We start from the raw sequence: 18,934 nt of genomic DNA on the forward strand, positions 1-18,934 counted from the left end.
GGCACAAAATATAATAAATTCATTTGAATTGTAAAGTCTAAGATATTTGTTAAGTTTTTAAGGCCAAAGCACACCTGGATGTGAGATAGTTTGAATGTGCTCTTACGACCCAAAAAAATTCTAACTGGAAAATGAAAACACACATTCCTTCAGCTTCACATCTGCCCTCTGAGTTTTAGGATGAAATGGAACAGGTCAATGACTACTGGATAAATCCTTTTGTCACTTATTGTGCAGACAAAAAATGTTGCCTCAATTTTCAACCCTTTTACACCTCCAATTCTGCATAACAGAAATACACAAGGCAGCATCACAAAAGTAAAGCTGGCCCAGTTTAACAGAATCTCTCATAAAAGGTAAAAATTTTGAAATATTAAAGAATTCTCTTGAAAAGGCAAGCCAAAACCTCAAAGTTTAAGGTCAAAAAATGTTTTCTTTAAATGTTCTCAGAACTTTATTAAGATTTGGAAATGGGAAGCTATGTAATGCCAAATACTGACAGCAAAACCTTTACCAGCTCATCTCTCTTTTCTAGAAACACTGAAGGGAAACATGACTGAGTTAAAGCCACTCATTAGCAGAGGTACCGTACCTTGCATCCAGTCTCCATGCTAGGAGCTTTTCAGGACCAAAGCAACCTGCTCCAACCTCATATCTGACCCTGATTTAGGCAGGCAGTCAAACCATCCACACCTCCTGAGGACCCTTCCAACCAGAATTGTACCTACCAGTAGCACGTGGAAGAACCTGTTTGTATTCCCACTTTGGGAAACCAGAAAAGCAGACAACTAGAATAAAGAACTTCTTGACAAACTGGAAGTCAGGCTGGGACTACTCCCACTGCTGACATTTAAGCTTGCCAGTGCCTGGGGAGTGCACCAATCAAGATCAATACCAAAAGATAAAACCAGATGGGAACTCAAATGTTTAGAGGACTCCCAGAAATATGAGCCTTGCATTCTGCTTACAGTAATGAAGAGAAAAAATGTGCTGGGCAGAAAAACACATAGACATCATTTCCCCTAAAAAAACTAGAAAGAAGTGCCCAGACCATGATGTAAATATGATTAGATTTACAGCCTTGTCAACATACTACCTTTCATATACTGCAAGTCTAAGAAAGCTGCTATTTGCCATAAGCTGTCACAGCTACTCCCCCACTGCTGAATCAGTGAAGATGCTGCATTAGGCTGGTCCCTGGCCTTATCTGTAGCAAAGCCTCACATGAAAAAACTGACAGTCATCCAGAACTCAGTGGGAGCATCTCCTGCCCCTTCCATCCTTCCTTTCCTCTTTCTTCCTCTAGCTTCTCCCTCCTGCTGGCTCTGACACCTTGGTCAGCAACAGACCTGTCACTCTGAGCCAGGAAGCCCTGCTGAACTCAGCAGATTCACAAAAAAGCAATGCAGGACCTCAACATGTCTGGCAAAGCAATTGTGCCTCACTCCTGATGTTTGTGCCTTTGGTAAAAGCCACTTTGTTCTCACTATGCCTGAGCACAGCAAGGGCATGGAGGGGAAAAAAGCAGGGCAGAAGCCAGATGGGTCCTTCTTAGATCTGAAAAGAAATCTTCTTCAATATGGTTTGTTCTCTGCTTTCTGCCTTCAAAGTGCCCAAAAGGAACAGCTAAATTTAGTCCTATGCTAAATTTTACCAAAGCAGTGCAAGCCACCATCATGTAGGAATAACAGCAGCAATAACACAGGACCTATGTCAGAGGTGTCCAAAAGAGCAAACCACAGGTAAAAGACATGGCTAAGAGGGATTCCAGCAGCAAGATGTGTGATGAAGAGGGACAGCCTGGGCTCATCTGCTCCATCTACTCTGCAGAAATCACTGACATGAAAGTAACATTGCTCCAGTACTGCTGTTTTGAACCTTGGCCCTCCCTTCTCTCTTCTCACTGTTCACTTACTCCCTTCTTTACAGTTTTCATTAGATTAGGTGCAGATATGTACACTCTGTATAATGGAAAGGAAATCAAACACAATGCTATTAACCTGCTTTGCTTTGCTTCCCTTTCATTCTAAAAGCATGCATTTAAAACAAAAAAAGCCTAATCAGACACTTTTAGAAACCTAACTTGAAGCTAGCAAAATTCCTTTTGATTCTGTCTTGTCAATTTTTAAACTCCCAGTGGTATGAAAAACCCACATTTTAAGTGTTCTGCATATTTTCAGCACTTTGGAGACACTTCAGTTTGTTTCCAGCAATTTGCTGGGAAATTAACAAAGAGCAGTTGGGCCAATGAAAGAGGAAAAAACCAGAAGAACAAACTTCTGAATACAAGACCAAACTCTTTAAAGGAAAAATAACAAATTAGTTTTAAACCTAGGGAAAGCTGAAGTTTCTGATTAACTCTGACTAAAATGCTAAAAATTACAATTAGTCTTAAATCCTAGCATTTTCTCCTTTCTCCACACTTACTTAAATCTGCTATCCCTCCAAAAAGAAAACTATAGGCAAATCATAGGTGCTTCATTTTGTGCATTATAAAGGAAAGGGGAGAAAATAGCAACTATGGAAAATATGATCATTATTTCAGACCAGCAAAGGTATAAACTCATAGAATGTAACTGTTACCATCAGTTTGATTCAAAAAGATGAAACTATCCAGTATTTACTGTCTTAGAGCACCAAAGCTTACAAATTCCAAATGAAAAATAAACCAAGATGGAAATCTGCAGAAAAGGGGATATTTATAAATACCTTGTAAAAAAAACATTATTAAAATAGTTATTTAACACCACTTAAACCATTACTTTGCAAACACTATCAACAAGAAAGGCATTAATATTAATCTATTATCAAAAATAACTGAAGATGAGCTATCAGAGCCATGTTGCAGCTAGAAATACTCACATTATGATAATTGATCATTTCCTGTAAGGTGTCAGAGAACTTCATCAAATTGGTCTGTAAAGAGAAAATAAAAGTAGTTTAAGTTAAGCCCTATTAAAAACACAGCACAAAAGCAACAGTTCAGAGGTTTACAGCTTTTCAGTTTTTACACCTTGGAAATTAATTTTCCTTATAGCACTATTATGAGACTAAAACCATTAGGCCATAAGGAGAGCACAGCTGTAATGGCAAATAAATCTATTTAAAGATACAAGCATGAAAAATGTTACTTCTATCTACCTGGATATAAAGCACCAAACTGAAGAAAAGCAGGAAAAATTCAAATTGACTAAAGATATGGGAAACACACATAAAAATCTAAAACATTAATTTACAGTATTTAATATGACACTAACTAATATTTTTCACATTTAATACTCTGACTCAAAAAAAAACACAACAGGTTAACGTGTTGCCATCACCAGTGCACACACTCATCTAACACATGTTCTGAAATTTGGCAGAGCCATGTCACTACTGAAACTAAACAGCTCAGACACCTGCAGTGCACCACAGCTGGGAAACCCCCACTCTAAAAGAGATAGCAAAGAAAAAGGAGCAAAAAGGCAAATAATTCCATAAACTTCAACTACTTCTCTTGTAAACTGCTATGTTGTACCTTTTTAAAGTCATGTTTCTTTCCCTCCCCTTTCACCTCAAAGAACTTACCTCAACCAATGTATCTTTACAGGAATATTGTGCAAGGTCTCGAATTCCATTCATGAACTGCTTGTTGGCTGTACAAAATGCTTTCCCAGTGTCAATCATTGCAATACAAAGCTTCACCAGCTAAAATGAGTATATAAATAGAGAGAAAGCAGAAGGCTTATTTTGATTTGGTTTTTACACCATCATATAAACATGAAAACGCTGAGCTTTGTTAAGGCTACAAAATAAAAATTTCCAAAGTTACATTCTCACCCTCTGATTCTATGAAAAGCTTTCTACTGTGTAGTAACAGCTATAAAAACACTACTCTAGGTCATTAGATATGCTATTGGGAAAGCTACCACTCTATAAACTTTTAAAATTAGGTTTTACTTGCTTTACTGTTAACTGACATGTTGCACATATTTCAAGGGAGTTTTACACAGGCAATAAGTACAGCAGCTAAAACATAACCCAAGCAAATGATGAGGTTATTGTGGTTTCTGAGGAAAAACACCACAAAACAAACAAAAACTAAACCCACACCAGTTGTTTCATCCTGAGACGCTGAGAATACAGGAAGAGGAAAGCAAAAGGCTCTGTGCACAAAGCACAGCTGAAGAGCCATGGTTACATCTCAGGAGGTGAAATCAATCGTGTTTCCACTCACAGACTAATCTCTGATGGCTTTGCACCCCTACCACTCATGCTTCAGTCAGCACCTCAGGCCCCATGGAACTGCAGTCTGATAAGAAGGTCCTCAGTATCTTGTGATGGATGTTTTCCCACTTCTTGAACCATTTATGCACTGGGCCATTAATGTAAGAAACAGGGGTTACTGCAATTGCCAGGATGCTCTCCTGAGATGGGTGCATTATGACTGAGCTTCTCCACCCTAAGCCAAGCTGAGAATAAATCCAGAAGACTGAACTTTCATCTCTGAAAGATCTTTCAAGGATGGTAAATAAATTATCATGAAAAGCAACACAGAAGTACTTGGTCCTATGTTGGGGCAAAGAAACCATCCAAGCATCCTTCCTGCCTTAGTTACCCAGTAATTTTTATGTTGACTCAGATCCTTAGGGAAAATGTAAAGCTAAGCATGATCTTCCTCATTCTGATGAATGTCCAAGTTGCTTGAACAATGGACAGGAAAAAAACCCCACTATCAACATTAACCTTTTTCCTTTACCTTTGCTGATAAGTTCACAAGCCTGAACTAGGCTTGCTTTCTTCCAGAGAGCACAAAACTGCACATAATACAGCCCAAAGTCAAAATTGTGAGACAGTAAAACCAAGTTTAGTATGAACATCTGATCAGAAAAAGTTATCAACCAAGCCTAGACAAATTATTACCCTCAGGCCATACTTGCTTCAGCTCACCCAAGAAGCTTGGCTTTCAACTTTAGTATTGTACTATAAGGCCCTGAATAATGAGTAATTCCATTTAAGGAATATGAGAGTTCTTTTTCCCAAAAACTTTCAGACTGGTGGAAAAGCCAAACTTGTAAGTTTGATTTTTCAGATCTTCTAAATACTTATACTGGTTGATCTACCAAAAAAGATTCCACACCCCGACAGTAAAAATGTGTGTTATACCCAAAAGTTTCACCAAGATTCACACCAAATCAAAATTAAGGATGCTGAATTTATTTTGCAAGAGCAAGTAGCTAGATTATTAGCTACTAAAAACTAGAAATACTATTACAAGTAGTAAAGAACAAGTCTTCAGGCTTGACACCATATTTATTTGTCTCCAGCTTTCTGCAGCCTGCTCAACAGCTGCAGGAAAAAAAGGTTGTATTCAAAAAGCAGTTAAGGAGGTAAACAAATGACATCTGCCTACCATCTGAAAACACAGATAAAAATAATTTAAACCATTTAGCACAAACGCAAAGGTAAGAAGACTTTATACAGATGAAAACCAAAAATATGATACTCTCAAAACACTAGCAAAGAAATAAAGTTTCCAAAGGTGAAGAAACCAATAAACAGATATTAAGAAGTTGAAAAGATGCTACATATAATTTTTTATATACGTGCACAAAGTATTACAAAATGCAGGATGAATTTTACAGTAGTCAAGTCCTCCACACAACAGCGAAGGATATACATACATACAATATACATATATACATATATATACACACCTGGCTGCTGTGCCTGACATTACCAGTGACAAACAGCATGGATTTTAAACCTCCAAACCAGAGGGTACCCAGATGTCCCCAGTGCGCGCCGTTGTGCTCAGCAGGCTCTGGGTGCAGCAGTGACCAAGCCCCGGCCTTTATCTCCCGGGGAGCTGCAGGAGCTCGCAGCAGCTCCGGGGCTGAGCCCCAGGGGCTCGGTGAGGGCCCTCAGGAGGGAATTGCTCAAGCGAGGCCCCCGCCCAGGGAGGAGCGAGTTCAGCTGCCCGGGGCTGCCGTGCTCCAGCCCGGCCTCCAGCTGGGAGCTGCAGCTGGATCCCTTCCCTCTGCAGAGCAGGGCGCTTGCTCAGCCACTGACACTTGCCAGCTGTGAACTCTAAAACAAAACCAAAACACACTTTCTGATGTTTCTGAGACAAACAGTGTTGAGTTAAAAGCTTACCTTGTCAAGTTTCAGTTCCAGCTCTGTCACATCTCCTTCTACCTCTTCTAAAGTTGCCCTGTGTGTAAAAAAGAGGTTTTCCTTTAAAATGTTACACAAAAATACTCTGAGTCTGGGGAGAAGGGGCACACACACATTCATTTAACTCATTTATTACCATCACAGTTTTACATAAATTTCAGCTATAAAACAGCATAGATTTTAAAGAACCACAAGAATTGCAGGAAATCTGACGGTACAAAGAAGAAAACTACATCACTGCTAAAATGTGGTCTATTGATAAAGATTTGAGATCAAATTTTATCAATCCTGACATCTGTCACACCAAAATAGGTTTCTTCTGTTCTTCTATTGACAATAGTCTATATGTTTGAAGCTAACAACACAGGAAAGAAACTGAAAGATTGAGGGAATTTTCTTAACTCTTTTAGTGACCTCCTGGCTCAAACCTGCCAAATAGGGCAGCTATTTCATGAATAACCTTGCTATGAGATTAGGACAAAATACAGCACTAGCCATGTGTCTATTACCCTGCAGGGAGTTCAGATGGCACACTTGATTAGATCATTTACCTCTGGTCTACACTGGTCAAATGTTCCAGGCCAGTCAAATTTAACTTGCCAGTAAATTTAACTTGCCAGTAAAAGCTGCTTTCATGGAGCATAACACAGCGCTTTTTTTTTTCTTTTGCCTTTTTTTTTTTTTTCTTCTAAGCTCAGGTTTCTTTGGACACCTCCTTCCTTACTGCTACCTGCAAAAAGCAGGAGACTGAGGATAGATGACTTTTTGACTCTTTGTTCAGAGTCCATGAACATTGCTGCTTCATCGGGCCATTGCCTGGAGAGCCAAATGGGCTCATTTCTGGCAAGGAGAACCCCTGGTGCCATCACAGGGTGCCCATTCTTTCAGTCATTCCAGCATAAGTGGTCATGGAACCACACTGTTTACCAGTAGAAGCCTGCCTTGGGGAAAAAAAAGTAATAGGAAGTTTTCTGAAATGCTTTTTGGAAAATTGGATCAGACATTTCACATTTCAGTCCTACAGAAAAACCCAGCTCTTCCTGGAAAAAGTTATATAGGCAGGGAAGAATGATTTGGAGCAGGAATTTCTTAAGCCAACTTTATACCACTGAGGAGAGACTACACACAACCACAGCTTTACTGTCTCTTGCTAATTCCATTCTAGTTCACATGAGTACAAGCCAAGAACACCAAAAAAAAAAAAAAGAAAAAGGCTGGATCAGGCCCCAAGTTCAGGAAAAGCAATTTTTTTACAAGAACAGTTCTGAAAAATGCTGCCAATTGCTTGCAGATCTCAAACACTGAGCATGACATTCCCAGCTTTTGCAGATTTCACTACACATAGCTGCATTCCAATTCTTGTACCTCAATGCATTCCCACACTTATGTCCTAGGTTTTATATCCAAGCAATCCCTGTAACTACATTTTGGCTTCTCCCTCTTTGCTAGCTTCAGACCATGAAGGTTTTCAGGCAACATTAATTTCTCTTTTACTTTCTTTGTTTTCTTTCACAACTGATTCATTCCCATTTAAGTCTCTAGTTAATCTTGTTTCGGAAAGCATGAAAGAGAATTAAAAAACACCAAAACCCAAAGGAAGGAAAAGCATCTCAATATTTAGATTTCAATTTTGTATTCGTTTGTTTATAATCACAGTACAACAAAATTTTATTTGTTTCTTTGGCATTAACATAAAAGCATGATTAAGAAGTTGTTTACAGAACTGCAGCAAGATCTGATAAGAGTATTATTTTTTGTGTCTTTAACTGAGTTCTAGCTCCACAGGACTCAATGAGCTAAAAGTCTAAGATTCAAAATGAACAGAGATAAAGGCAGTTAGAGCAGGCAGAATGAAGACAACACATCTGTTCAGTAATTAAACCTCTATTCCAAGAGGCAAATTTTAAGACAGAATAAGCTCAAATGGAAGAAGTACCAGCAGAACATTTAAAAAATGAAACAATGAAGGGTAGATCAAGCAAAAAGAAGTATAAAGCAAAGCAGACAGTGGTCTGAAATGTCACAGGCCCCTGAGGCACCAGGCTGGTTCTCTGGGCTATTTCCCACCACTGTCATATGATGGAGGGATGGCATATCTTGGCCCTACACCTGGATTTGGATTGAACAGCTGTAGGGTTCCAGCCAAACCCCACTTTAATTCTGTTTCTTTGCATAGAAATGACTACTTTACTATTTCCACCACATAAAATCTAGTAGAAGTTATTATCATGCAAACATATTTACAGGTATTAGTCCAAAACTGGATTACAGTCACAAAAACAATGGAGAGGACACCCTCAGACTATCAGAATACAGATATATACATCCAATTATGTACCCCCTAGCTACAAAAATTGTCTTCATGTTTTCATCCTGGGCTAGCAATACATGAAGAACAGCTGATCTGATCTATGTTAATGCTACCCTTGTTTTTCTTAATTTAATACTTTTTGAAGCCACAGAATGCAAAGGTGCATTTCTCTCTAAAACATCTGTGTCAGACATAAAGTTCACAGAAAACTGCCATAATTCTGGGTAAATGTCATGTCCACAGCCAAGCCCCACTGTCCAGCTATAAACACAGGAAGTGGTGGTGAAACAGCTGAGGATCAAGTGCCAGACCTGACATGTAACAAAACTGGTGCTCCTCAGTGAAGTGGGAGCTGGGAGCAAGATCTGAGTCACAGTGATCTCAGCCAGAAGGCTCCAGCAATAGGAATAAGGATCAAATCAGGTCCAGTGCATGAGTCAAACAGCTGTGGCTTCCCAAGATGTTCAAATACTGCATGGCAATACACAAAACCAGAACAGCTGCTTAAGGGTGGAGGACAACTTTTATAAATGAGCAGTCTCCCATACTCTTCATGCTCTGTAATGAGGACTCTCAGGAATGTGTTTCTTTCCTCTGCTGTGACTTCTCTCCTCCACCACCCCCTACAACACCGCTCAGTTTGCTAGATACAGCTTCCTGCACAGCTGCAGTGCAGGAGGAATGCAGGAGATAAAGGAAGAAAACTCAAGACCAAAGTTTGCAGCCTTTTAAAATGAGGATAATGTCACCAGTTACCCAGCCTAGTGTATGTGAAGGACAGCTGAACTCTGACGTCAATCACAGAATTCCCTCTAGGTGACCAGTGAAAGACTTTCTTCCTGGTTAAGGTACTACAAAATCCCAGGAACCAAGGAGAATGATGATGGATAAACTCTCCTCTAAAAAAAAAATGGGTCACTACACATTGCTGACCAGAACACCACACATACCATGGCCATGGACAGGGGTCTGCAGGGCCTGTTTGCTCCCACAGAAGAGTGGTGATCACCAGTGCTTTTAAATTTAGCTCCTCTTCAAACAAAGTCTAATTGCCATTGAAGCCACACCCTGCCTTTAGTCTTTTGCTCATTCATTCATCATATTCTATCTTGCATTTTCAGATTGTGTCCCTGAAAATGTGGAGGCTGGAATCAGTGGTCACTCTAAATCAGATGCTGAAAAACAACAAACTGGAGAGGTCAAAGGTGCTATGGGCACCTAACTAATAATTATTAATTCTGGAAATAATACATCACTATAAAAATATTCAGAATTATAAAAGCCCAACAATAAAATATTTTTCCAATAGTGTGTGGTTTTTTTTTTTTTTTTTTTCTTTTAGTTGAGAAAAGTTTTGATTCATTTATTGAATATACTTTCAAAAGAACAGGAACATGTCACAAAATCAATTGCTATTCATTCTGGGGCTTTTGAATACATTAATATCTTTGGACTCATGAAATGGAAATGGATTTTTACCACGGCAGTTTCAATGGAATTACTGCTAAAGTCTTGTCCTCAAATCTTAGAAAGACACAGCTCTCTTACTTGCACATATTTTATGCAGAACAGCTCCTTAATGCACAACTTACACTTCACTAGAGATGATCCTTTCAGCCAACATCCACTACACCTTCAAGACAGATTGAAAAAGAAAAGGTACTACTGAGTGTGAAAACCTGGAAATGAGATGCATAATTGCAAGATAAGAATATGAACCTGATGATTTACATGAATGTCTCCTCCTCTATGCCAGAGCCTATCAGGTGACAGGTAGCAAAAAGGACAGCAGGCATTAATCAGAGGATATACTGTGACCTGTAGTGTGATGGAAAGGCAATTAAAATGCAGGTGTACCACAGAAAATATTACACTTGCTCAGCAGCTTGGTCTGGTTTGTCTCTGCCTCCCTTTTCTCCCACAGCAGCTGCAACTTGGGATCACCCTCCAGATGCAGAGCAACTGCTCACAGGAGAGTTCAGCCAGCTGAGGGCAGCCTCAGGCCAGGGGAGCACACCCAGCCCTGTGACTAATGGCACTGGACAGTGTCACTTGTCACTGCTCACCAAGGGCTGTCACCAGGCTGAAAGGCCCCTGCCCACCAGCACAGCTGCACATGGCTGGTACCTTTCAGAGCAAGCCTTCCCATTTGTCTGGGTTACACTTAAGGAGCTTTCTCTCTGTGCTTTCCCCTACCTGCTGAGGTCCTGCTGGGTGGCAGACCTACCCTCCAGCTTCTCAGGGTTCCCTCCAATCACTGTCTACTCCATTTCATTTCCTTCAATATTACAAAGGTGTCCAGAGGCCTGTTAACCAGCCTGCCAAGAAGGAATACAGTTGGTACATGTGTCATGGCATCAGACACCAGAGATTAAAAAAGAAACATGACATTATTGAGGAACAAAGAAGGCATACATGGAACAATAAGGCCTCATAACTTTGGATAGCAGCATGGACAGATGTAAGTAGAGTTTTACAACTTATGAGATGTGTCATAACCATAAATATGATCTGAAGAAAGAACACTGTTGCAGCCTGTCACAGAGCCCATTGAAGTCCTGGTTTGGCACTGCAGTGTTTTTTCCCCACTGGCACAGAGCCCCTCCATACTGAGCAACAGATGATGAACTCTCCTGACACACTAAGATAAAATTCTTCATTCATGCTAGTAATCCCTTCATTATTAATTCTTTAGTCATTGCCACACAACATTTTATCAATAGCTTGGAAAAACTTCTGTGTGCCCTACATGAACAGTAGGGCTTTTAATCAGAAAGTTGAACCCCCACCTTGAAATCCTAGAAATTTTCTATGAGCCTGGGGGACTGAAATATGGAAATACATTTCCTGAACAGAAGATTATGATGTTGATGAATAAGCCAAGTTTTCAGGTACATAGCAAACACTGTCTGCATTTCAAATTTCCCCAGAGACACAGGAATCAAGTCCTCAATATTAACAGTCCTCAATATTAATTAATATTCCTCTACTTCTCTCAAGTAAGACTTAGAAAATAATCAAATGAAATAAAGCAAGGGTATTTATTGAATTAATAAAATTGTTAAAGCCAAGGTCTGCTTGTAGGTAGCACTACACCTACAAGGTTTAGTTCCTCCTCAATAATTCATATGGTCTAATATAACAAGTAGGACAAATCCTTTAAAGATGTACACTTCACTTAATTTGTTCTTTACTGCTCGACTACACACAGCTCAAAGATAATGAACATTATAAACAAATCAGTCTTCAAAAAGGAACAAGCTCTACTGCCCTTAACATGCACCTCTGGAAGCCAAACTCATTACCACTAAGCTTGCACTAGCATTTAACAGTCTGTATGACCCAGTCTATCACACAGACTAAAAGGACTTCTGTGCTACCTGTTTAAATTTTTGAACTTTTCCTCTCAATACTCTTTTGGAGTAAATTGCCAGAAATGCCTAACAGTGCTATTTTCCCAAAGGTTTCCCCTAATATTTCTCTCCTAAGCTTCTTCTATCCCAGGAGAGCCTGACAGTAACCTAAGCAGGAAACCAGCAACCTGTTTGCTCCACAAAGAGTCTGAAAAGCAGGATTTTCTTATCTTTCAACTTCAGTGTTGTGTTCATCAGAAGACATCTGTTAACAAGATGGGGGCACAATGGTGACCATGAAATGTTCATGGAAAAGAAGTAGATTATACTGCAAGTTGGGAAGAGTGCAACATATCACAATATATGTTCAGCACAGCTCTTGACTAGTGATTCCAACATCCAAGATTGGGCCAAAAACTTTTCAGGAGGACCTACTACCAGACAAGGAAGTAGGATTACACTATCAAGATCTTGCAACAACAACAACAACAACAACAACAACAAAAAAAAAAAAAAAAAAAAAAAGGCAGCAGAAAGGAGCTCAAGGAACTGATGGTGGACAGAAGCCTTGCTGCTGAAAAGTTGCCAACATCACAGAGCTGCTTTAATCTTTTAAATCTCAGCAACCACCCAGGATCTTGAACACAGAAGCAGCAGATGGAATAAAGGATTTCAACATTTGAAAACTCAAGTATGTAGTAAGGTCAGGAAGTGGAAGCATAAATATAACCATCAAGCAATCAACTGCAAAAGATACAAGATAGGACATCTAACAAACACACCCTGTTAGCCTCAAGATCTGGAGTTACCAGTCAGATGCTAAGGAGTCTTGTCAACTTTGCTTAAAAAAGCTGTAAGTAATAACAGTCTGAAGAGCAGTGAAGATACTGATTTGGAAAGATATCCCTTATGTATCTCACCTGCAGCCAGTGCAGAATGAGTAAACACCAGTACATAGCCCCAGCACAGCACTGCCAGGATCAATACACTCAGAACTGATCCAGCAGCACCCAACCACCAACACAGGAAACCCCAAGTAAAGTACAGGCAGCTGAGGGTCTGAGTGCTGTGCAATTAAACAAAAAGACACCACATGATCTCAACATGAATCTTAGGTTTTCTTCCATTTCAGAAAAATTAGGTAACATCTGTCCCTTTCTTTTTGTAGCTCCCTTAGTTGCTGATTTAAACCTTACACCCTAATTAGAGGAGCTCTGCTGGGTACAAAGCAGCATGAGCTGGCAAAGTCTGTGTAACCAGAGCTCACCGCGTTTCACAAGAGCTGAGCACCATTAGCTGTCTGCAATTCCACTTTTATCAGGTGGATCTTCTTTACTGAAACCTGAGGGAAGGTTCAGATTTGCTATAAGGACTAAGTCTTCAGCAGGTATTTACCCTTTTTGTCCATTTCAGAAGTTGAATATTTCAGTACAAATGCTCTATTTGACAGTCAGAGAGAAGGCTGCAGCTTTGTTGTGATACACAAATTCCGAACCTGACTTTTTATTTAGCTATTAGGTGAATATATATATATATGGATCTCCCCACTCAGTAACCTAAAGTGCATTTTACATGTAAATTAAGAGTTTTATTGTGCAGTTTTATTGTTCCTACATACTGCAAAAAGCAGTTTGTTTGCCCTTTATGCCTTCACATGGAAGTAGCCAGTCAAATTAATCCAATCTCAAACCAAAAGAATGGATAAGCACTACAGCAGGACAATAGAGAAATACAGTTTTTCCTCAAATTTACTGCTCTCAAGTTTGGAAAGGCCAGTTGCCTTTCCTCCTCATCTCTTTCAAATGATGATAAACTATTAAAAAAAAAAAAGCATTTGGAACTTTATAATATAAAAACTACAAAATGCATGCAGTACACCCACAGCCCTGGAACTTCTCTGGGTACATTTAGTATCTTTTCTCCCACTACTTTTAGTCATCAAGAGATTTTAAAGACCCTGGGATTTCATTCATCTATCAAAGCTAACTGCAGGTAAGCTGTTTTTCAACCAAACAGAAGCTTACCTATCCTTTAATTATTACATGTTAAAGGTTTTTCATTTCAAATCAACTGCAAATATTTTCAAACAAAATCTTTCAAGACTGATATTTACAATTCAGTGGATATTTTGTAATAGTAGGCACATTCAATGCTCCCCCTTGACATTTTTCATCATTCTTTTTGGGATAAATCAAGTAGGATAGAATAAATAGGCAGATACATTCTTCACAATCAGACACTAGACAAAAGAAATTAAGTTAAATGAGTACTTTTAAAAAGTCATTCTCCACAAACTGGAGATTCTTCTGAAGAATAATCCTGTAGATTCTTTTGAGGAATAATCCCACAGAGTAGGTGTGTAGATGTGTGTAGTCTTTTTAAACAGAGTCCAACTTAGTAACACACAAATTCAGCCAGAAGCTGCATCCTCAATGAAACATCAGATTCCTCAGTGGTCTTGAACAGTTTTTATCCTTAACAGCAGCCCTGTCTGGCCAAGGCAAAGCAATTGTTCTATAATTGCTGTGTGCCTTACCTGATCAAACACAGGTATCTATGCACAGATACCCAAATTAGTCAGCTAAAGCACCTTGGGAATGACAGAGCAGAAACATGTGATGTCCAGGGCACAGGTCACCTTATCCTGACACATATGGCTAAAACAAATCAAGAGCTGCTTGGGATCAAATCTTAATGAAGATCAATAGTTGTAAGGAGCCTAAGCCTAAGATCTGGCTTAAGAGGAGGGATGGTACACAGCAGATGAGATGCATTCTCCTTTTCCTGTTTAAGGAAGGGGCCCGGGTCATTATTTACTAAACACTTTCTACAGATAGGAACTCCAACTTACATGGTACATGAAGTCTAGGAAAGACATAAGCTACATTTCCAGATGGTCTGTGAGGCCTCACAGTGCCTTTTGCTAGTGCCAGTGAAGAACACAAGGCCCAACACTGCTGCATGACATTTCTTCTTCACCCATGAGCTCTTATTTGGGTTATCTCAACCCAAAAGTATAATAACAACAGCATGTTTTATAGAACCAATAGCATTGTTATAACACCACATGTTCTTTACATTGAAATTTATCACAAGAATCCAGTCAAATGCTGAGTCTGATTACTTACACAAAGTACTCAAAAAAAAAAAAAAAAAACCAAACCCCACACAAACTATACCTTTTTATGCCAAAAATTATCAACATTCAGAGCCCCTTTAGTGCCCACTGACCAGTGGCTTGGGCAGCAAGGGAGTCAGTGGAGACCTGGAATCTAAGAAGGCATCAGAGGGTGGGACAGGACTTCCAGCACAGACTGACACCAGCCACCACCTCTGTGCCAAGGACAGGATCCCTGTGTGACCACTGGACAGGCACAGAGGAGGCTCAGTGCCTCCCTGGGTAGAGCCCACAGGAGCAGAAACCCAAACCCCATCTCCCAGGTCATATTCCACACCTCTTTTTTGACAGACAGAAGGGATAACATTCCTGGTCAGAACTCTGAACACAAGACACTTTGCCTTTGTTCCAAAGGATTGAATTCAAGTTTCCATCTACAATGTAATTCTGAATATCAGGACACTAAAATCTGTTAAGTGATCTCTGGCATTACATAAGTTACACATATTTTTAATAATAACTACAAGATCACTAAAAATGGAAGACTAGAATATTTCAAATGCACAGAAATGTGTTTGATATGCATGTGTTCCTACTTAACAAGTGGCACACAGAAAGATGGAAATCTGCAATTGTCTTGCATAGAATATGGTTTTTTAAATTTCAGCAGACTGAAGACATTTCACTACATGTGACTACTTCAATTCTTTTGTATTATATCCAACTTAGAAACTTCAAAATCACACCATGCAAATTCCCACTAGCTCTGCTTTATGTTTATCAAGACAACACCATAGGCAGGGGTCTTCCTTCAACACTGTTGCTGAAGGTAGATCACAAACTCACTAAATGAAAAGATAATTTGTGCACATGCACCTACTGTCAGATTCTTGTCCAAAAGCACAATACAACTATTTCAATGTCCATTAATATTGAAATGTGAACTACAAAAATTATCCAAGGGTCTTGTGCCTGAATACTGCAGTCTTAAAATATCAAACAGATAACTTAAACCATCAAAAAGGAATCCTGATTTCCAGAAAGACTCATGCCACTAGTATGCCACTTAAACAATAAGTTTACCAGAGATTTTCTCTGTTCAAAATCTCCTCTCATTCACAAAAGGAACTTGAAGGAGATATTTTGCAACAAATTATTTTCTTAGTCTATCACTGTGTCTTGTCAATTTGAAAATGTATACCTGAGATCACTCCATAAATTAGATTTCTCCTCACACAGTCAGTGCATCACAACAACAACTGATTTACTCTAGGTCTGAGGCCTGGCTGCTTCTAATATTCATAAAGCAAACATTAACCATAAAATCCTTACTCTGCCACATACACAAGGAATCCTCTTGAAAAGATTATCAGGAAGGCAAAACAATGTTTGAGTCTACTGGACTGCTTAAGCTGTCCAGTTTATGGTCATAATGATAATATCTACTATTTCTCATGTTCATAATCTGATCTTTTAGTCATGTGAAAGAGTGACAACAAAATCAGGATTTACAATGCCTCACACAGAAGTATGGAAAACTCCTGCATGTACTAAAATAACATTACAGTTACTTATCCACACATTAATCTGCATGTCCTCCCCATGGTCCTCCATTGCAGATGGCAACTTCAGCCCTTACTTTTGTCACAAATCTGCCACTAGCAAAAGGCAAAGCACCTAAATCACTACCTAAACTCACAGGAATATCTAAATGTAAAACCAGCAGTATCTGCTCTCAGAGATCACATATGCATTTACACATTTTAAAATTTCTACACATATTCTTAAAATGAATTCTGCAAGTACAACTGAAAGGCAAAAAAAAAAACCAAAAAAAAACAACCAAACCCTGAATTACTCAGAATTTATTCTTCTATTTCCTGCCTATGTAAACATGACACTTCTGCATTTGCATCACCATGAGATACTAAACTGATTCAGGCAATAAGGCCTGCATCAAGATTAAGGCAAAGGGTTCTGGTCTGTAAACAGTAATTTCTGTAGCCAATGGAAATTATACGTTTTTCTTTCCTATTTTCTCCAAAACCAGGTTATAAGAACAGAGTTTGCTTTGGGAAATTTTCAGAATTATTTACTCTAGTAAAAAGTTAGCAATAATTGAAGCCATATTGTTCACTGCACGAAGTAAGAATGGGGAAAATGCTGACTAAATAATGTGGTTCTGAGTGCAAGGTTGTCAAGAAGTTAAGGCTGGAAAGAGATCACAGGACACTGCAAACATTGCTGAAATCAGCACATTTGCTATTCAGAGGCCAACAGTTTCACAGATATGTACAGTGAAAAAACAGAGCCACCAAAAAGTCCACCTAGCCCAAGACACTGTTTTCTATTTTATAGTTGCTACCTTCCCAATGAATATTCTATTTACTGACCTTCTTTCACAGGGATTTTAACATTACTATTCCTCCCCTCCCAAAAAATATAAAACTGCCATCTCTGTAACTTTGGTTCTTAATGTAATTACATGAGATGTGCTTAGCCAACATAAAGGAGACACTCCAGGCTAAAGAACAAACCTCTTCAAATCTATATTTAAAACCTGAAAGGCCATAAGGACTTGTATAATTACAGTTCCATTGCACACACACATAAATAAGCTGTCCTCGAATTCTGCAAGTACTCATTAGAGATCAGTTGTACAGGCTTAATTAACATCAGTTCTTCAGCAACATCCTGCTGCTGTGCTAGAGCAATGTTATGATAACGTGCAGATTTTGTCTCTACTTTCACTATAAGCTCTCTTCTCACTGTGGGGTTTTTTTAAATATTTCCAGATAAAAATGTAAAATGACCAAAACTGAGGAAGCTAACATTTTAAGTTCCTATTAGCAATTTGAGATAGAGCTAAGATTTTTTAGTTTGCTCTTGTTAATATAAATCATAATCAAACAATAAAGAAAAAGAATCAAACTTAATAACCCTATCCTTTGTTATTCATAACTGTGCCAGCCAACTTTTTGTTATTTTTAAAATGTAGATGCACTAACCAAATGAAGACATCCTGATTTCAGGACATTTCTCTAATCTCCATTAGGAAGGATTGTTAACAATTTACTACTAAGTTTTCTCAGATATTTTCAGATATTTCAGTGTGAGAGATTTTTCAGAGATATATTTGAGAGTGATCTTCAATGAACCTTCTTTATTCTTGAACAATTTCGCTAAAAAAAATGCTCTGACATTGCACACTGTGCTCAAATACATCCCCTTTTCTTTAGGCCAATCATTTCCTTAATGTACATTTGAAAGGCATAGTTACAAACTTAAAAATAAATCCATTGACTAGAGCCTGAGCAGAACAGGACAGTCACTGCAATCCCCACAAAAGTGCAGAATTAGAACCCTAGAATCAGTTGAACTAAGTTTAACTCCAGCAGAGCCCCAGCAGCATGGACAGGGATGTTGTACACGTGTAAGTTACTGACACCCCTCCTAGACTGTCCTGCACGTCACTGCAGCTACAAAAAGTGCACTTCTGCAGTCCCATACAGGAAATTATCAACCACGTAAGTATGAAATATGCTAAATGCAAACTCCAAAGGAAATGCTTGGCAGCTTTTTCTTTTGACTTATTGTATCTTTTTTCCTATTCTTCTGCAATAGTTTCCATCCTCCCTTGCCAAGCACGTTACAAACTTGCTTTTCAGTCCCAAACACCAAGGGCAGAAAGCCCAGACCAAACATTTCTTTGGAAATTCATTCTAAAACAGCTAGGTAAGTCTGAGCAAACCAGATTTTGTACGCAGAGTTCTTGGTCTCATTCCATTTCACACTTGCCATGTGGCTCAGCTCACCCCCAGGAGCAGCCCAGAGATTTCAGTGGAGCCACATCCACGCTGAGCCCTAAGCCCAGGCTGAACACCAGCGTTTGGTGCCCCTCACAGCAGGCCGGGAAGCAGCTGCCTCCAGCACCTTCCCACGGCAGCTGAAGGGACTGCTCTCCTGATGGTCCTATCTTTACATTTTCTCCAG

At 39.2% G+C, this 18,934-nt stretch overlaps 1 protein-coding gene across 2 annotated transcripts in view; it reads right to left on the reverse strand.

Moving 5' to 3' along the window:
- Positions 1 to 18,934, reverse strand: part of ACAP2 (ArfGAP with coiled-coil, ankyrin repeat and PH domains 2) — a 63,806-nt gene that overhangs the window by 40,648 nt on the left and 4,224 nt on the right. For both annotated transcript variants that reach the window (XM_059478978.1, XM_059478976.1), the window contains exons 2-4: positions 6,139 to 6,196; positions 3,571 to 3,690; positions 2,863 to 2,916 (exon numbers count right to left, since the gene is read on the reverse strand). In XM_059478978.1, the coding sequence (XP_059334961.1) occupies positions 2,863 to 2,916; positions 3,571 to 3,690; positions 6,139 to 6,196 (232 nt within the window). The remainder of the gene's footprint in view (positions 1 to 2,862; positions 2,917 to 3,570; positions 3,691 to 6,138; positions 6,197 to 18,934) is intronic.

This window comes from Ammospiza nelsoni, chromosome 10, assembly GCF_027579445.1.
Source record: "Ammospiza nelsoni isolate bAmmNel1 chromosome 10, bAmmNel1.pri, whole genome shotgun sequence".
NCBI classification, from domain to species: Eukaryota; Metazoa; Chordata; class Aves; order Passeriformes; family Passerellidae; genus Ammospiza; species Ammospiza nelsoni.